Raw genomic sequence first — 12,176 nt, 5'->3', positions numbered from 1 at the left:
TGCAACTGAAGCTTTCTTCCCTCTTTCCTTTCTTTCTCTCTTTTTCTTGCATTTGTGAACTTGTGCTCGGGTAAATAAAGTTACCTGGCGCTTGACTCCGTTTTGAGTCTTAATTCTGTTCCTGAGAACGCGAGCAAAACCACGCTCCGGCGCGTGAGAGGTCGGTCCAGCCGCCCCTAGCCGCCCAGACTCGTCTGAGGTCGGCTACAACGCAAGGGGGCCTTCCTCCCATCCGAAATCAGAGCGTGACACAGGCCAGCTACAAACGGATGGAATTCCCTTTGGCAATAACGTCCTTGATGCTAGCGTGGCGGGACAGCAGCGATGAAGCCAGCATTCCCCGGGAGCTGCTCCCACGAGTGTCACAGCTGGGACAAGAGCTCCTGGCAACGGCAGCAGCACAAACATCTTCAGACCTCCAGTGCTCGCCGATTTCTGAGGGGCCAGGAAAAAAAACCGCCAGTTTTGTTGGGTTTTTTTTTTTAATAAAAGGGCTGATGGAGACTTGTCCTTCAGTGCCTCCTCCTTTCCTCGCTCATGGGCTTGACAACAACATCTCGTCTTCTTGCCTTCCGCTTCTATCTCAGGCAGCCGTTCCTGGTGACCAGCTTAGTTCAGTCTTTTAAGGGAGATTTACTGGTCTGACCATCCCTCCGTTTCCTGACACAGTTCATTCCTTCTTCTCCCTACAAAATTTCAGCAGCAAAAGCTTGACTCATTTTCTCTGCACTTGCTGGCAAATATCGTACTCAAACCCTCTGCTTCTCTCCAGTGATATTTTAAATGCAACCAGCTTATTCTAAATAAACATGCTCGCAAAGCAGTTACTGCTCGGCAGCTGGTACAACGTAAAAAGCCACAATGCACTGCAAACTGGAGGGCCCGTCTCCGGGTGTTAGGAAGCCTACAAAATGGTTAAGTAACGACTATTTTTAATCGCTTACGAAGGTGAACCATTTGTCTGGGGAAACGAAAGAACCCTTGCAGCAAAGTGCGGATAGCAAATCCCCTCCCCCAGTTTTCCACGAGCTCCAAATCAGCTCACACGGAGCACACGCACACCAGCTGTTGTTTTTATGTCTTTATTCTCTCGGAAAGATGTTAGGGGAGATCACACAAAGCAGGGGAGACAGCCCTGCTTTGAGATTTGCTCCTTACGCTTCAGGGTTTCGACTGCTGATGAACTCCTGGAGCAGAGCTTGCACGTCTCCTCGCCGACTCATCTTGGTTGCTTTGCCCTGAAAGCGGCCTCGCTTCCCAGCTCCTTTGCCTCCCAGCAGCTCTGCCACCCTGCAGGCACAGCAGTACAGGCTGAAAGCTTGCAGAGAAGAGAGTGACCTGCCCTAATCAGCTCCAGAGAGCAAAGAAAGATCCACGTCCTAATTACACCGCTCCGCTGCTTAGGCTGCAACATTAGAAACCATAGAACATGTTACCTGGGACCTAAATTCTCAACTGCTTCAGCAGGTCCAGCCAGAAGAAAGAGTCCTGCTTCTTTTTCATCTCCCACTGTCAGGAACAGCAGGGTTTCCTGTGGACAGAGAGATGGGCCTTGCTCCAGAACAACCAGTGCTCTCCTTGTCCGGAAAGAGGACAGCTGCTGGCCACAGGACCCATCCCAGCATTGCTTGTGTTACTGAGAGCGAGATTCAATTTGAAGAAAGTAAAAGGGAGGTGGCCTTTTGAACCGTTCAGGCTCAACCATACGTTGTGGGGGACAGAACCGGCGCTGGGGTATCCTAGGTTAAAACACCCGAGGAGGCTCTGTGCAGCTCTTTGAGGGACAGGCTCTTCTACAGTGCTCTGAATTTCCCCTGTTGTATTTCTTGACGGTTGAGGATTCCCCTACAGACTGAGGCTGCTGGGGACAACAACCTGACGTAACTTTTGAAAGGAAAGTAGCTTGTGAAAACGGTACAAAAAGAAGCCTGCCCAGCCCCTGCCCGTGCTACAGCTTGAATGAAGAAGCCAGTGGTGTCAGGTTAGTCTTCATCAGCCACTCACCTCTGTCCCAATCTCATTAGCGATGATGTTCATAAATTCAGAGTCACCCTCTTTCCTGTATGGATGGGTAAAAAAAACACTTCAGAAAGAAGCAAAAATCCCCTCTAGAGTCCAAAACGTCAATCAGAAATCAAAGGCCTGATCACGCCTGCAGTTTTGGCCTCTTGCTGTTAGGATGGAGATTAGTTTTTTTTTTTATATATCTAAATCCTCGTTGTGGATGTCAAGAAATGGACACATTATGAATTTATCTTTGTGTCTTATTTATCTTTAAGAAATAGAGCTCCTCAGTTTAATCTGAAAACACCAAGGGCAGAGAGAAATCAGACAGACACAGTTCTTTCTAAGCTCTAGAACTGGAAGAACTCAGTGACTGAATTACTAACACGTTCCTTTAATTACACAACCTTCCAGCAGGCTGAGGCAGTTTAATATTTTATTCACCTTCTTTATATTCCTCCTTGAGAAACAAGCCTGAAGGGGTATCAGAGAGATGCAACTGCCACAAAACGTGTGCGACACCCTTTCACCCGAACTCCTCCATACCTGTGTAACGCAAACAGCTGACTTTGGACAGGTTTGCTCTTGAAGTCGCGGGCTATCAAAACAGCAATGTCTCGAAGCAGGTTCAAGTTATTCTGAAAGAAAAACAAATCAACTGTATTGCAGATGGAGAAGTCAGTGTGAACACTGAGTTGTGTTCCCAGAGATGGGAGCAGTTTTTGTAATATCACAAAAACGGAGGCGTACGATTCAATTCCCAGTTATGAGGACTAAAGCTCAGTCCTGATAACTGGGAATTAAAAAAGCAGACACAATCTGCTTTTCTCAGCCAGCCTCATACCTTCTGAAGCAGTTTCACAGAACTCTGCAGTCTCTTCACAGCCTCTACGTGCTCACCTGGTCCGTTTCTGAAAGAACAAGGAGAATTTGCATTGCCACTCTGAAGGACAAAGAAATGATCTTTTAAAGGAGCAAAAGCAGACAATACATCATAAAAAGCACCGCCTAGATGTACTCTGAAGCTTATGTAATATTTATCAGAAGGAAGAGCAAAGGTGAAGGAATCAAAGTGAAAAGGGTATTATTACTTCAGCAGGGAGGTGAGAGCCTTCTCAGTACTGTGGCTTTGTTCAATTGACTTCAGTACTCTGTTCCCAGCCAGGAAAACCAAGTTGGTTTTGTTCTTTTTCCCTTTTTCTGTGCCAAGGAGTTTAATAACCTTAAAAAGAAAATAACCCTTGTCAAAAAATGACAGTATTTTACTTATACTCACATAGGTGACCAGCTCCTACTAGACCAAGCCTTGTTGTGAACATTGACTCTCTGTCAGTGAAAACAGACTGATTAAAATCGGCCAGAAGGGCAACATGCAAAACAAAAAGGTTGGTGATGCAGCAGAGTTAAGACAATTTGCTAATCATGGGCTGCCCTCTGTAGTGCATCTGGATGTCTCTGCTGGGATGCAGACTCCAACAAATCACCACAAAGACAGAAACACTTAAAGGCACTTCTAGAATTTTATCTCCACCTCCCTGCGCAGAGGATTTCACATTAATGACAGACACTTAAAAATATCAGAGCTTCAAGCAGAGGGAATAGATGGCTAGCAACCCAGCAGTGCACCACCACACGCGCCCTCCGCGGACGCATCGGCAGTTCAGAAAATCCCACTGCTACGGGCGAGGGCTGAGTTCTGTTACGAAGAAAGAAGGGAGCCTGACTGACCGGACAAAGATCGCCGACCTCTGTGCAGCCCTGTTGGGGCTCACCCAGCCAGCCCGTTTGCCATCAGGACAATTTCCAGCAGCCCCTGCATCCCAGGGACTTCTGCCGTGCTAGGTGTGAACGTGCAGCGCGAGGCTGCTGAAGGCAGCTCAGCCGCACCCCCCACCTGCAAGTCACTCAGGTTGGAGACGTGCGTCCCACAGCACATGTTGGAGTCTACGCCTTCGATGTCAACAACTCGCACCGGCCCCGCGTGGTCATCGGGCAAACCACGGCTTCTCACCTAGCAAAAGGAGGACAACGGCAAACAAGGTGACACCCGTGCCGCAGCGATTTTAGTCCCATCAGTTCTCTCCCCACCACTCACTGTTTCAATTTCAGGGTCATCTGCAGCCAGCTCCCTCACCACCACGGGTACCCTCTCCCGGATTTTCTCGTTCACACTCCTCTCCAGGGCCTCTATCTGCTCTGCTGTCATGGAGGGGGTGTCCAGCTCAATGACACTTCGCTGACGGCCCAGCTCCCTGCACCAACGAAGAACACCCGCTGCTGTAGCTAAAACCAGCTGGAAGGTCCCTTTGTGCAGCACTAAGTGCCATCCCACTGCTGGGAACGTGGTGACTGAACCAAAACACACTTCCCTCCTCTCCCTGTTACTCACAGAGCACTAGGTGCACACCAAACACTTGGAGGAGACAGAGCAAATACTTTGCACAACTTCCCTCCGGTTCAGTCACCTCTCTCAGGCTCTCTGAGCGCCAGTGAAATGCCCAAGGGCAAACCGCTCGTGATTTATCAGTGTTCAGCTCCCCGCGGCCCCGCACGGTGGCACACACCGAACAAGGTAGGACTGGGGTCAAAAGGAGCCTCTTCCCTGCTCACCATGAAGTCGTCTTGAATCCAAACATCTGTTCTGCGACGGCAGTGATGAGATGCTGTCCTGGAAGAGACGTGCAAGCAACAGCTTTGAGTGACACTGGACACAGAAAAAGATTTTCGCTCAGACTGTATTTTCCCTGCCGACGTTCCCCATGCCATTTGTAAATGCCCAGGCACGTGCTCGGCACTTTGGGGCCGCTGCTTAGAGTAGCCATCGCCTCGTGGGCCTCAGGACCTTGAGAGCACCACGGCGCACGCTGAAGACTTCGGAGCAGGTTGAATTTTCCCTCCTAAACCCGCTGGCAGTGTGGTTTGCTCACAGGCAAGGGACAGCCCGCGGGGCAGGCGCCTGCCTTCCCAAGCGGCCCCGGGATGGGCTGTGGGTGCTTCCCCCTCCCTCGGCCAGGGCGGGGGCAACCTGGGCACCGACTACCCCCCCTCCCCAGCCCAGGGCCCGGGTGAAGCCGCCCCGGACCGGCCCGCGGCACTGCCAGCAGCCGCGGCAGCGAGGTGTTACCGGTGGCGCCTCGGTCGGGCCGGGGCACGGACCTGAATGCTGCTGCATGTGGTCGAAGCGGCGCTCCCAGTCCAGCGACAGCAGCACCTCGGTGCCCGGTTCCAGCGCCGCCTGCACGAAGTGAACGGCCTCGGGGCCCCGCCGGGTCACCCGCAGCACCGGCACATCGCCGATGAGGCCGCGGTCGTCCGGCTGCGGATACGGAGCGTCAGTGCCGCCGGCCCGGCCCGGTCCCGGCCCCCCGCCCGGCCCGGCCCGGCCCGTACCTGGCCGCCGCCCTCGGGGAAGAGGATGGTGTCCTCCAGCACCACCTGGAACCCGCGCACCGGCTCCCCGCCGCCCTCGGGCCGCAGCTCCGCCGCCCGGCACGACACCACCCTGGTGGCGAACTGCAACAGGGACGGCGGCGCCGTGAGGGCCGGCCCGCACCGCCTTCCCCCCGCACCCCGCCCGCCCCGCCGCTACCTGCCGGGCCCAGCTGTCCCGCTGGCACTGGAACACCATGGCCGCGGCGGGCCGGGACACAGGGCCGGCGGTGACGGTGGCCGGGGAGGGACAGGAGACTGGCGGTGACGGTGGCCGGGGAAGGACACGGGACTGGCGGTCGCGCCCGCAGTGCCGCGGCTGGGCGGGGCCTGCAAGGTGACGCGCGGTGCGCGCGCTCCCGGTGGCGGAGAGGACGGCTCTCCGGTGTCCGGCGCGGCGGCGACCCGAGCGGACAGCAGACGGCGGCGGCGGCGGCAGCAGCTCACGTTTATTGCCCCTGTGCCCCGCGCGGGTAAGCGGCACGGGGAGGCCGGACGGCTCCCGCCGCGCTCCGCGGGGAACCGGCTGGGGCGGCTCCGCGTCCTCGGAGAGCCCAGCCCGCGCTGCTCGGCGGTGCGAGCTGCCTGCGCACCGGGAGGCCTCCTGCGGGGTCCCCGGGGGCCTGGAATTCAGAGGTCGTCCTGCGGGAGAGAGGAGCGAGGTGCCAGGGAGGCGGCCAGCCCCCGGCACCGGCGGGGAGCCCCAGGCAGCCCCGGGGACCGACGGGCTGTCCCAGGAGCTGCTGGAGCGAACGGAGGGCCAGAGGCTCTGCTCGGTGTGTAGGGGCACCTGGGGGAAGCAGCTGGCGGACAGTACTTACATCCAGGTCATCCATGGCCGGCGGGGGGCCTTTGTCCGTCACCTTCTCCAGGAGCTGCACGGGAAACAAACGGCTGTGGGAACTCCGAATGCCTGGCATGCCCCTATCCAGAGCACCCACCTCACACGCACCCCAGGACCCCGAGGCGTGCAGCCCAGCTCACCTCTGCATACTGCTCCATCGTGGCCCTCTCCACCTCCTCGTCCCCTTCCCAGTCTCGCCAGTTGTCAAAGTCCACGGAGAGCCAGGCCGGCTGTGGGCAGAGAGAGCATCCCCTGAGGGACGGAGCAGCACGCGGGGGTCCCGGCAGCCCCGTCCTCGCAGCCCAGGGATCGCTCTGTGCGGCGAGCACAGGCGAGGGGACCGGGCAGGAAGGGGAGAGTGTCCCTGTGCCTGCGGGTGCTGGTCCTGACCCTGCCCGCGTCGCGGGAAAGGGGTGCCACATCCTCCCAGGAGGGCAGAGGTCCGCAGACTGGTGGTGACCATCAGGTCGGGCTCTTTGGGAGCTCTGTGTTGGGGTCCCCGCCTGGGGCCCTCTGTGCATGTCCCCAGGAGCCGCGAGGTGCTGTGTCGGGACAGCACACGCGCTGAGGCTGGTCCTGGCTGCCAGGCGCTGCACACACCTTGATGTTCTCCTTGGTGATGCGCGGCCAGGCCACTTTCTCCTTCCACTTCCTCATAAAGCACGTGATGGAGCGGTCAGAGCGCTTCTCCCGTGAGTCCTGCCAAGAGATCAGGCGTGCCTCACCTCCGTGTCTGCCGGACTCCTCTTTGCAATCCACTGCAGACGTGCAGAGGGTTAAAGCTCAGCCGCGTGCAGGCTGCGGGCGACACAGAACCACGGGGACAGTTTGTTTTGGGATCGGGGTCAGGGCTAGCAGGCTTGCGCTCAACCCGCTCAGGCTCTAGGGAAACAGGCAGGATTCCACGCTAAGCGGTGTCGCTCAGGACTGCAGAGGCTGGGTTTAACTCCGAGCCCGATGCAGGCCGTCAGTACAGTTTGCTGCGGGGAAGCCTCACCTTGGAGTTGATCCTGGCATACAGGTTGATCTCGTTGTAAAACTCCACACCGTCCGCGTTTCTGCAACTGCCAAAACACCGTAACAGCCTGGCTCAGGAGAGGGCAGAGGCCACACGTACCCTGCTCTTACGGAGTCCCTGTCCTCCGAACTGCCCGAGGCCATGTCCCCGGTTGGCAGGGCAGCGGCAGCTCACCTGAACACCAGCCGCTGGTCCTCAAAGGTGACCTTGACATCCCTGCTGTCCTCAACACAGAACTCCAGGTAGACGTACCGCGGGCGGTCGTACCACAGCGTCTTTGCAGGTTGCCTTGGGAAAGAGCAGAGCGACGGGTGCTTCCGCGGTGCCCACCAAGGCCCCGCAGGGACCGTGTGAGGCACGGGGTGGGGACTGGGGCAAGGACGGTGCCCCAAACGTGTCCCCGGGCTGGGCTGGGCTTGGGGGCTGGCAAGGAGAGGGAGGTGGGTGCGGGACCAGGGCGGTGGGCACGCAGTGCTCCCTGCTCACGGCCCCTCGCCTCGGCAGCCAGCGGGGCCTGGCCTGCCCTCGCTCTGCCCTGCCACTCCCGCCGCCATTCCCCCTGCCCCGGCCGGGAGGGTCCTGCTCGGTGGTGCCTCGGGCTCCGGGCCCTGGGGACCGAGACCCCGGCTGGGCACTGCCCCGGGGACCGGGCGCCCTGGGCGGGGGTTCCAGGCGCTGCTCGACCCGTCCGGCCGCGCTCACCTCGCCATGACGGTGCCGGCCCCGCCCCGCGCTATTTCGGGCCGGGGGCGCGGCTGTCGGTGGGGCCGGGAGCGGGGGCGGCGGGGCCGGGAGCGGGAGCCAGGAGTGGGGGCCGGGCGCGGCGCAGACACTTCGCAGTCCAGTGGCCGCCCCAGCGCCGCCCCACGCCACCCGCGGTGGCCGCGCCCCACGCCCCGACCCCGGGACCCCCCGGGACCCCCCCCGGCCCCGCCGCAGCCGTCCCGCCGCGCCGCGAGGGGGCGCCGTGGTGCCGCGCAGGCCCCGCCGCAGCCGTCCCGCCGCGCCGCGAGGGGGCGCCGTGGTGCCGCGCAGGCCCCGCCCGGGCGCCGCGGCGGCAACATGGCGGCGGTGTCGCGGTGCCGGTAGCGGCCGCCATGGAGGCGGAGAGCGGCCCGCTGGGCCCGGGGGAGCGCTGGGCGCCGGTGGGCGCCGTGTCGGCGACGGCGGAGGAGGAGGAAGAAGAAGAAGAGGACGAGGAAGGGGCGGCGGCGGCGGGCGGGTCGCCGCAGTCGGTGCCGCGGCTGCGGGCCGAGCGGCGCCGCCTGCACGGGGCGCTGCTGGCGCTGGCCTCGCACTTCGCCCAGGTGCAGTTCCGGCTGCGGCAGGTGGCTCGGGCCGGGCCGGCCGAGCAGCAGCGCCTGCTCCGCGACCTGGAGGACTTCGCCTTCCGCGGCTGCCCCGCGCCGCTGCCCCACGGCCTCGGCGAGGCCCCGGTGAGTGCGCAGGCCGCGTCCAGCCGGCTCTGTCCGCTGTGGGTTGCGGCCGGCTGCGGGGAGAGAGCGCGCTGGTGGGTTTGCACGGAGCTCGGTTACCGGAACGTGCAGCTCCTCGATGACTCGGAGCCAGCTCACAGGAACGTGCCTTAAAGCCCTGCTTTGCGCGTTACCGCTGCGCTTCGAGATAGAGCGGTGACTCAGAGGATCTTTGATACGTACACGTTACCTGGCAGTTTGCAACAGTGCTTCCTGGATCCGGGCCTTTTGAGACAACGCTTGATAGCAGGAGGCCTGAGAGGCTTGGCCTGTGTCAGATGAGGCTGGTACCTCTCCTTGGTGTTCAGGCACATCTTTTTCTCAGGCTGGTGTGCAGCGTTTGCTAGTTAAGTGCATGAGCTGAAGGAAATGCTCCTCATACCACGATCCTGTTGTCTAGGGCTTGGCTATGACAATAAATCTTCAACTTCATGTACCGGTAACTTTTTTTCAGAGTGAGCGAGAGAAGCAGGAGCAAATTGAGGTGCAGAAAGAGAAGCAGAGAGAGCTGATCCTGCAGCTGAAGACACAGCTGGATGACCTGGAGACGTTTGCTTACCAAGAGGGCAGCTATGATTCTCTGCCGCAGTCTGTGGTTATGGAAAGACAACGGGTAAGGATCGCAGAGTCCTCCTGCCTGTATTTCTTAGCGTTTGTGAGCCTCTCACAGGCTGTAGGAGCTGGTCAGTCCTTATTTCTCACCATGGGCTGTAATAGAACGTCAGTAGTTTATCTGCGCGTGTAAACCTCTCCTATCTCTTGCAAATTTCGGTGTGCAGCAAAGGTGGCCTGTTTGCAAGGAAATGAACGGGCAAAGGAGTATTTTGAAGCTCATGGGCAGTAGCGCCACGTGGTGAGATCACGCTGCTAACTTGTGTTTTGCAGATGATTATAAATGAGTTGATAAAGAAGCTGGACATGGACCTGAGTGAAGATATTGCAACGCTCTCTCCAGAGGAATTGCGGCAGCGTGTGGATGCTGCCATAGCACAGATCGTTAATCCAGCCAGGGTGAAGGAGCAGCTGGTGGAACAACTGAAGACACAGATAAGAGACCTCGAAATGTTCATCAACTTCATTCAGGGTCAGTGCAGAGTTTTTAGATGAGCAGATTGAATTGCTTTGTAATTCCCTGACAAAGTCGTGAGGAGGGAGGTCACGGATGTCAGAGGATGCGGAAAGGTTTCTGGGTCACAGGGAAACACAAAAATCTCTGAACTGATGGTGGGGGGAACGAGAGACTGACAAAAAAGGTGCAAAGAGGCCTAAGACCTTAACACTTGGGATACCCAGCTTAAATTCCCAAGGGTGAAATAACAGCGTGAAATTCTTGTTCCAGATGAAGTCGGAAGCTCCGGTAAGGCGGAAGATGGACACTGTGAATGTGCAGGCAGAAAAGATGGCGGTGGCTCCTACAAACCAAATATACGGCCTTCTGGAAACAGAGGTGGGCACTGCTTGGCTCAGAGCTTCCAGCACTGCTCCCGCTGCCGCTCACCTGAGGTTCGGCAAGCGTGAACCAGCATCCCGTCGCGCTAGGCCGCTTTGCTTTTTTTCCTGGCAGTTGGTTTCTGTGCTTTCATGCTCCTGCTGACAGAAAGCCCGTGTCCAGTTCCTTCACCCTTCCTCCATGGGATCGTTAGAGTAGTCACAGACCCTGAACATCTGGCAGAGACGGTGGGGCTGGTCCTCAGCAGAGATCAGGAACAGAAGGAGCTTCTGATACTCGGTGCAAAGCGGAGGCAGACTGAGCAGCCTTGTGTTGTACGCGCTGTGGTTAATGCTCTTTGAGCTCACAGCTCTGTGAGCAGATACAGTGAGCTGGGTGGATTTGATGTTCTTTATAATTTGAGTCGCGTCTACTTACCGCATTAATGTGTTGGAGCTGGAATAGTGTACTAGAGGTAGCACTGCAGTACCTTTACCTTTTCTCATCTGAGGCATCTGCCGTTAGTCAGAGCTGGAATACTGGCCCGGATGAGATTTTGATCTTACCCAGCGTGGCTGCTTTTGCAAATTGAATTTAATGATGGCATCGGGAGCGAGCAGTGTTCGTTAGCCTGCTGAGGCACGGTGCGTCTTGAAAGCAGGAAATGATCTCCTTCAGCAAAGGTTTTGGTATCTCCTAATTACCCGTGTGCTGTCACTGTAGGATTTCTTCTCTGTAAGATGGCCTGATTGTCGAGAACAGGCCGTGCAGATGTTTGCTTTTTTTGGTTGGCTTCAGTGCTTAGAAACTAGAAAAAGTAACACCAGTCCTGGTGACAAAAGCTCCTGAAGAGGAGAAGAATCCGTGGGGAGGAGGAGCAGACATTTCCACTCCCTTTGTGTGTATGAAAGAGCAGAGCTGTTGGTTGCTTAATGAGGGGTTTTGTTTTTTTTTTTTCTCTTTTCCAACCTGATCAGTGAACCCAGAAGACGCCAGAAAGATGCGAGAAACGGGCCTGCACCTCATGCGTCGCATGCTTGCTGTGCTACAAATATTTGCTGTCAGTCAGTTTGGTTGTGCTACTGGCCAGATCCCTCGCACCCTCTGGCAGAAGGACCAAGCCAACAAGGATTATTCCCCCTTAATTAAGAAACTGGAGCTGTCGGTGGAGCGGGTGAGGCAGCTAGCTATGAAACACCAGCAGGAAGAGCACGTTTTCGGTTCCTCCGACCTGCAGGACGTTCCCTTAGGAGGCAGAGATGAGCTGACTCTAGTCGTGCGGAAGGAGCTGACCGTCGCTTTGCGAGACCTGATGGCTCACGGGCTCTACGCCTCTTCTCAAGGAATGAGCCTGGTGCTGGCACCCATCGCGTGCTTGCTTCCTGCCTTCACCTCCTCGCCGCAGACCATGCACCCCTGGGAACTCTTTGTGAAGTATTACAACGCTAAGAACGGACAAGCCTTCGTGGAATCCCCGGCTCGCAAGCTCTCCCAGTCCTTTGCCTTGCCTGTGACGGGAGGCGGGGCCGTTACCCCCAAACAGAGCCTGCTGGCAGCGATTCACACTGTCCTCACGGAGCACGACCCCTTCAAGCGCAGCGCAGACTCCGAACTGAAAGCTCTGGTGTGTATGGCGCTCAACGAGCAGCGCCTGGTCTCCTGGGTAAATCTGATCTGCAAATCTGGAGCTCTGGTGCAGTCCCACTACCAGCCGTGGAGCTACATGGCGAACACGGGCTTTGAGAGCGCGCTCAACGTTCTCAGTCGCCTCAGCAACTTGAAATTCAACCTCCCGGTTGACTTGGCTGTCCGGCAGCTGAAAAACATCAAAGATGCTTTTTGATGTAATTTTTATTGTAGATAATCCATTTTCCACAAGTAGGCAGCTGTTGGGCTCAAGGAGCCTGGCTTTTTTAAGACCAGGTTTGGCTCTTTGAGGTTGGTGTTCGCTTTTAGGGAAATCTTGTGGTGTCTCGA

The 12,176-nt window shown here is 57.4% G+C and overlaps 3 protein-coding genes across 5 annotated transcripts; 1 reads left to right on the top strand and 2 right to left on the bottom strand.

Annotated features, from left to right (window-relative positions):
- Positions 1–463: 463 nt before the first annotated feature.
- AARSD1 (alanyl-tRNA synthetase domain containing 1) lies at positions 464–8,512 on the bottom strand. 2 transcript variants are annotated; one of them, XM_086766589.1, is made up of 14 exons: positions 8,502–8,512; positions 5,594–5,648; positions 5,395–5,517; positions 5,161–5,320; positions 4,615–4,672; positions 4,100–4,256; positions 3,899–4,015; positions 3,096–3,226; positions 2,849–2,915; positions 2,551–2,642; positions 2,005–2,059; positions 1,437–1,531; positions 1,159–1,290; positions 464–686 (listed from the first exon to the last, which is right to left on the bottom strand). In XM_086766589.1, the coding sequence occupies exons 2-14, from the start codon at positions 5,630–5,632 to the stop codon at positions 671–673; spliced, it is 1,242 nt and encodes a 413-aa protein (XP_086622715.1). In that variant the 5' UTR covers positions 5,633–5,648; positions 8,502–8,512; the 3' UTR covers positions 464–670. The 2 variants fall into 2 exon arrangements, with proteins under 2 accessions (XP_086622715.1, XP_086622716.1); XM_086766590.1 differs by lacking the exon at positions 464–686 and having other exon boundaries at positions 1,069–1,290.
- PTGES3L (prostaglandin E synthase 3 like) lies at positions 5,865–8,087 on the bottom strand. The gene is given in 8 exon segments (XM_086766591.1): positions 5,865–6,075; positions 6,255–6,308; positions 6,418–6,450; positions 6,453–6,507; positions 6,878–6,976; positions 7,275–7,341; positions 7,470–7,583; positions 7,998–8,087. Coding segments are annotated over 7 exon segments (423 nt in total). The 5' UTR covers positions 8,006–8,087; the 3' UTR covers positions 5,865–6,075; positions 6,255–6,261.
- Positions 8,378–12,136, top strand: RUNDC1 (RUN domain containing 1). 2 transcript variants are annotated; one of them, XM_086766587.1, is made up of 5 exons: positions 8,378–8,731; positions 9,225–9,383; positions 9,656–9,854; positions 10,110–10,217; positions 11,177–12,136. In XM_086766587.1, the coding sequence occupies exons 1-5, from the start codon at positions 8,393–8,395 to the stop codon at positions 12,040–12,042; spliced, it is 1,671 nt and encodes a 556-aa protein (XP_086622713.1). In that variant the 5' UTR covers positions 8,378–8,392; the 3' UTR covers positions 12,043–12,136. The 2 variants fall into 2 exon arrangements, with proteins under 2 accessions (XP_086622713.1, XP_086622714.1); XM_086766588.1 differs by lacking the exon at positions 8,378–8,731 and adding an exon at positions 8,817–9,099.
- Positions 12,137–12,176: the final 40 nt, after the last annotated feature.

Source organism: Chlamydotis macqueenii, chromosome 25, assembly GCF_036417535.1.
Source record: "Chlamydotis macqueenii isolate bChlMac1 chromosome 25, bChlMac1.mat, whole genome shotgun sequence".
In the NCBI taxonomy this organism is placed as follows: domain Eukaryota; kingdom Metazoa; phylum Chordata; class Aves; order Otidiformes; family Otididae; genus Chlamydotis; species Chlamydotis macqueenii.
This window is presented reverse-complemented; position numbering and strand designations above follow the sequence as displayed.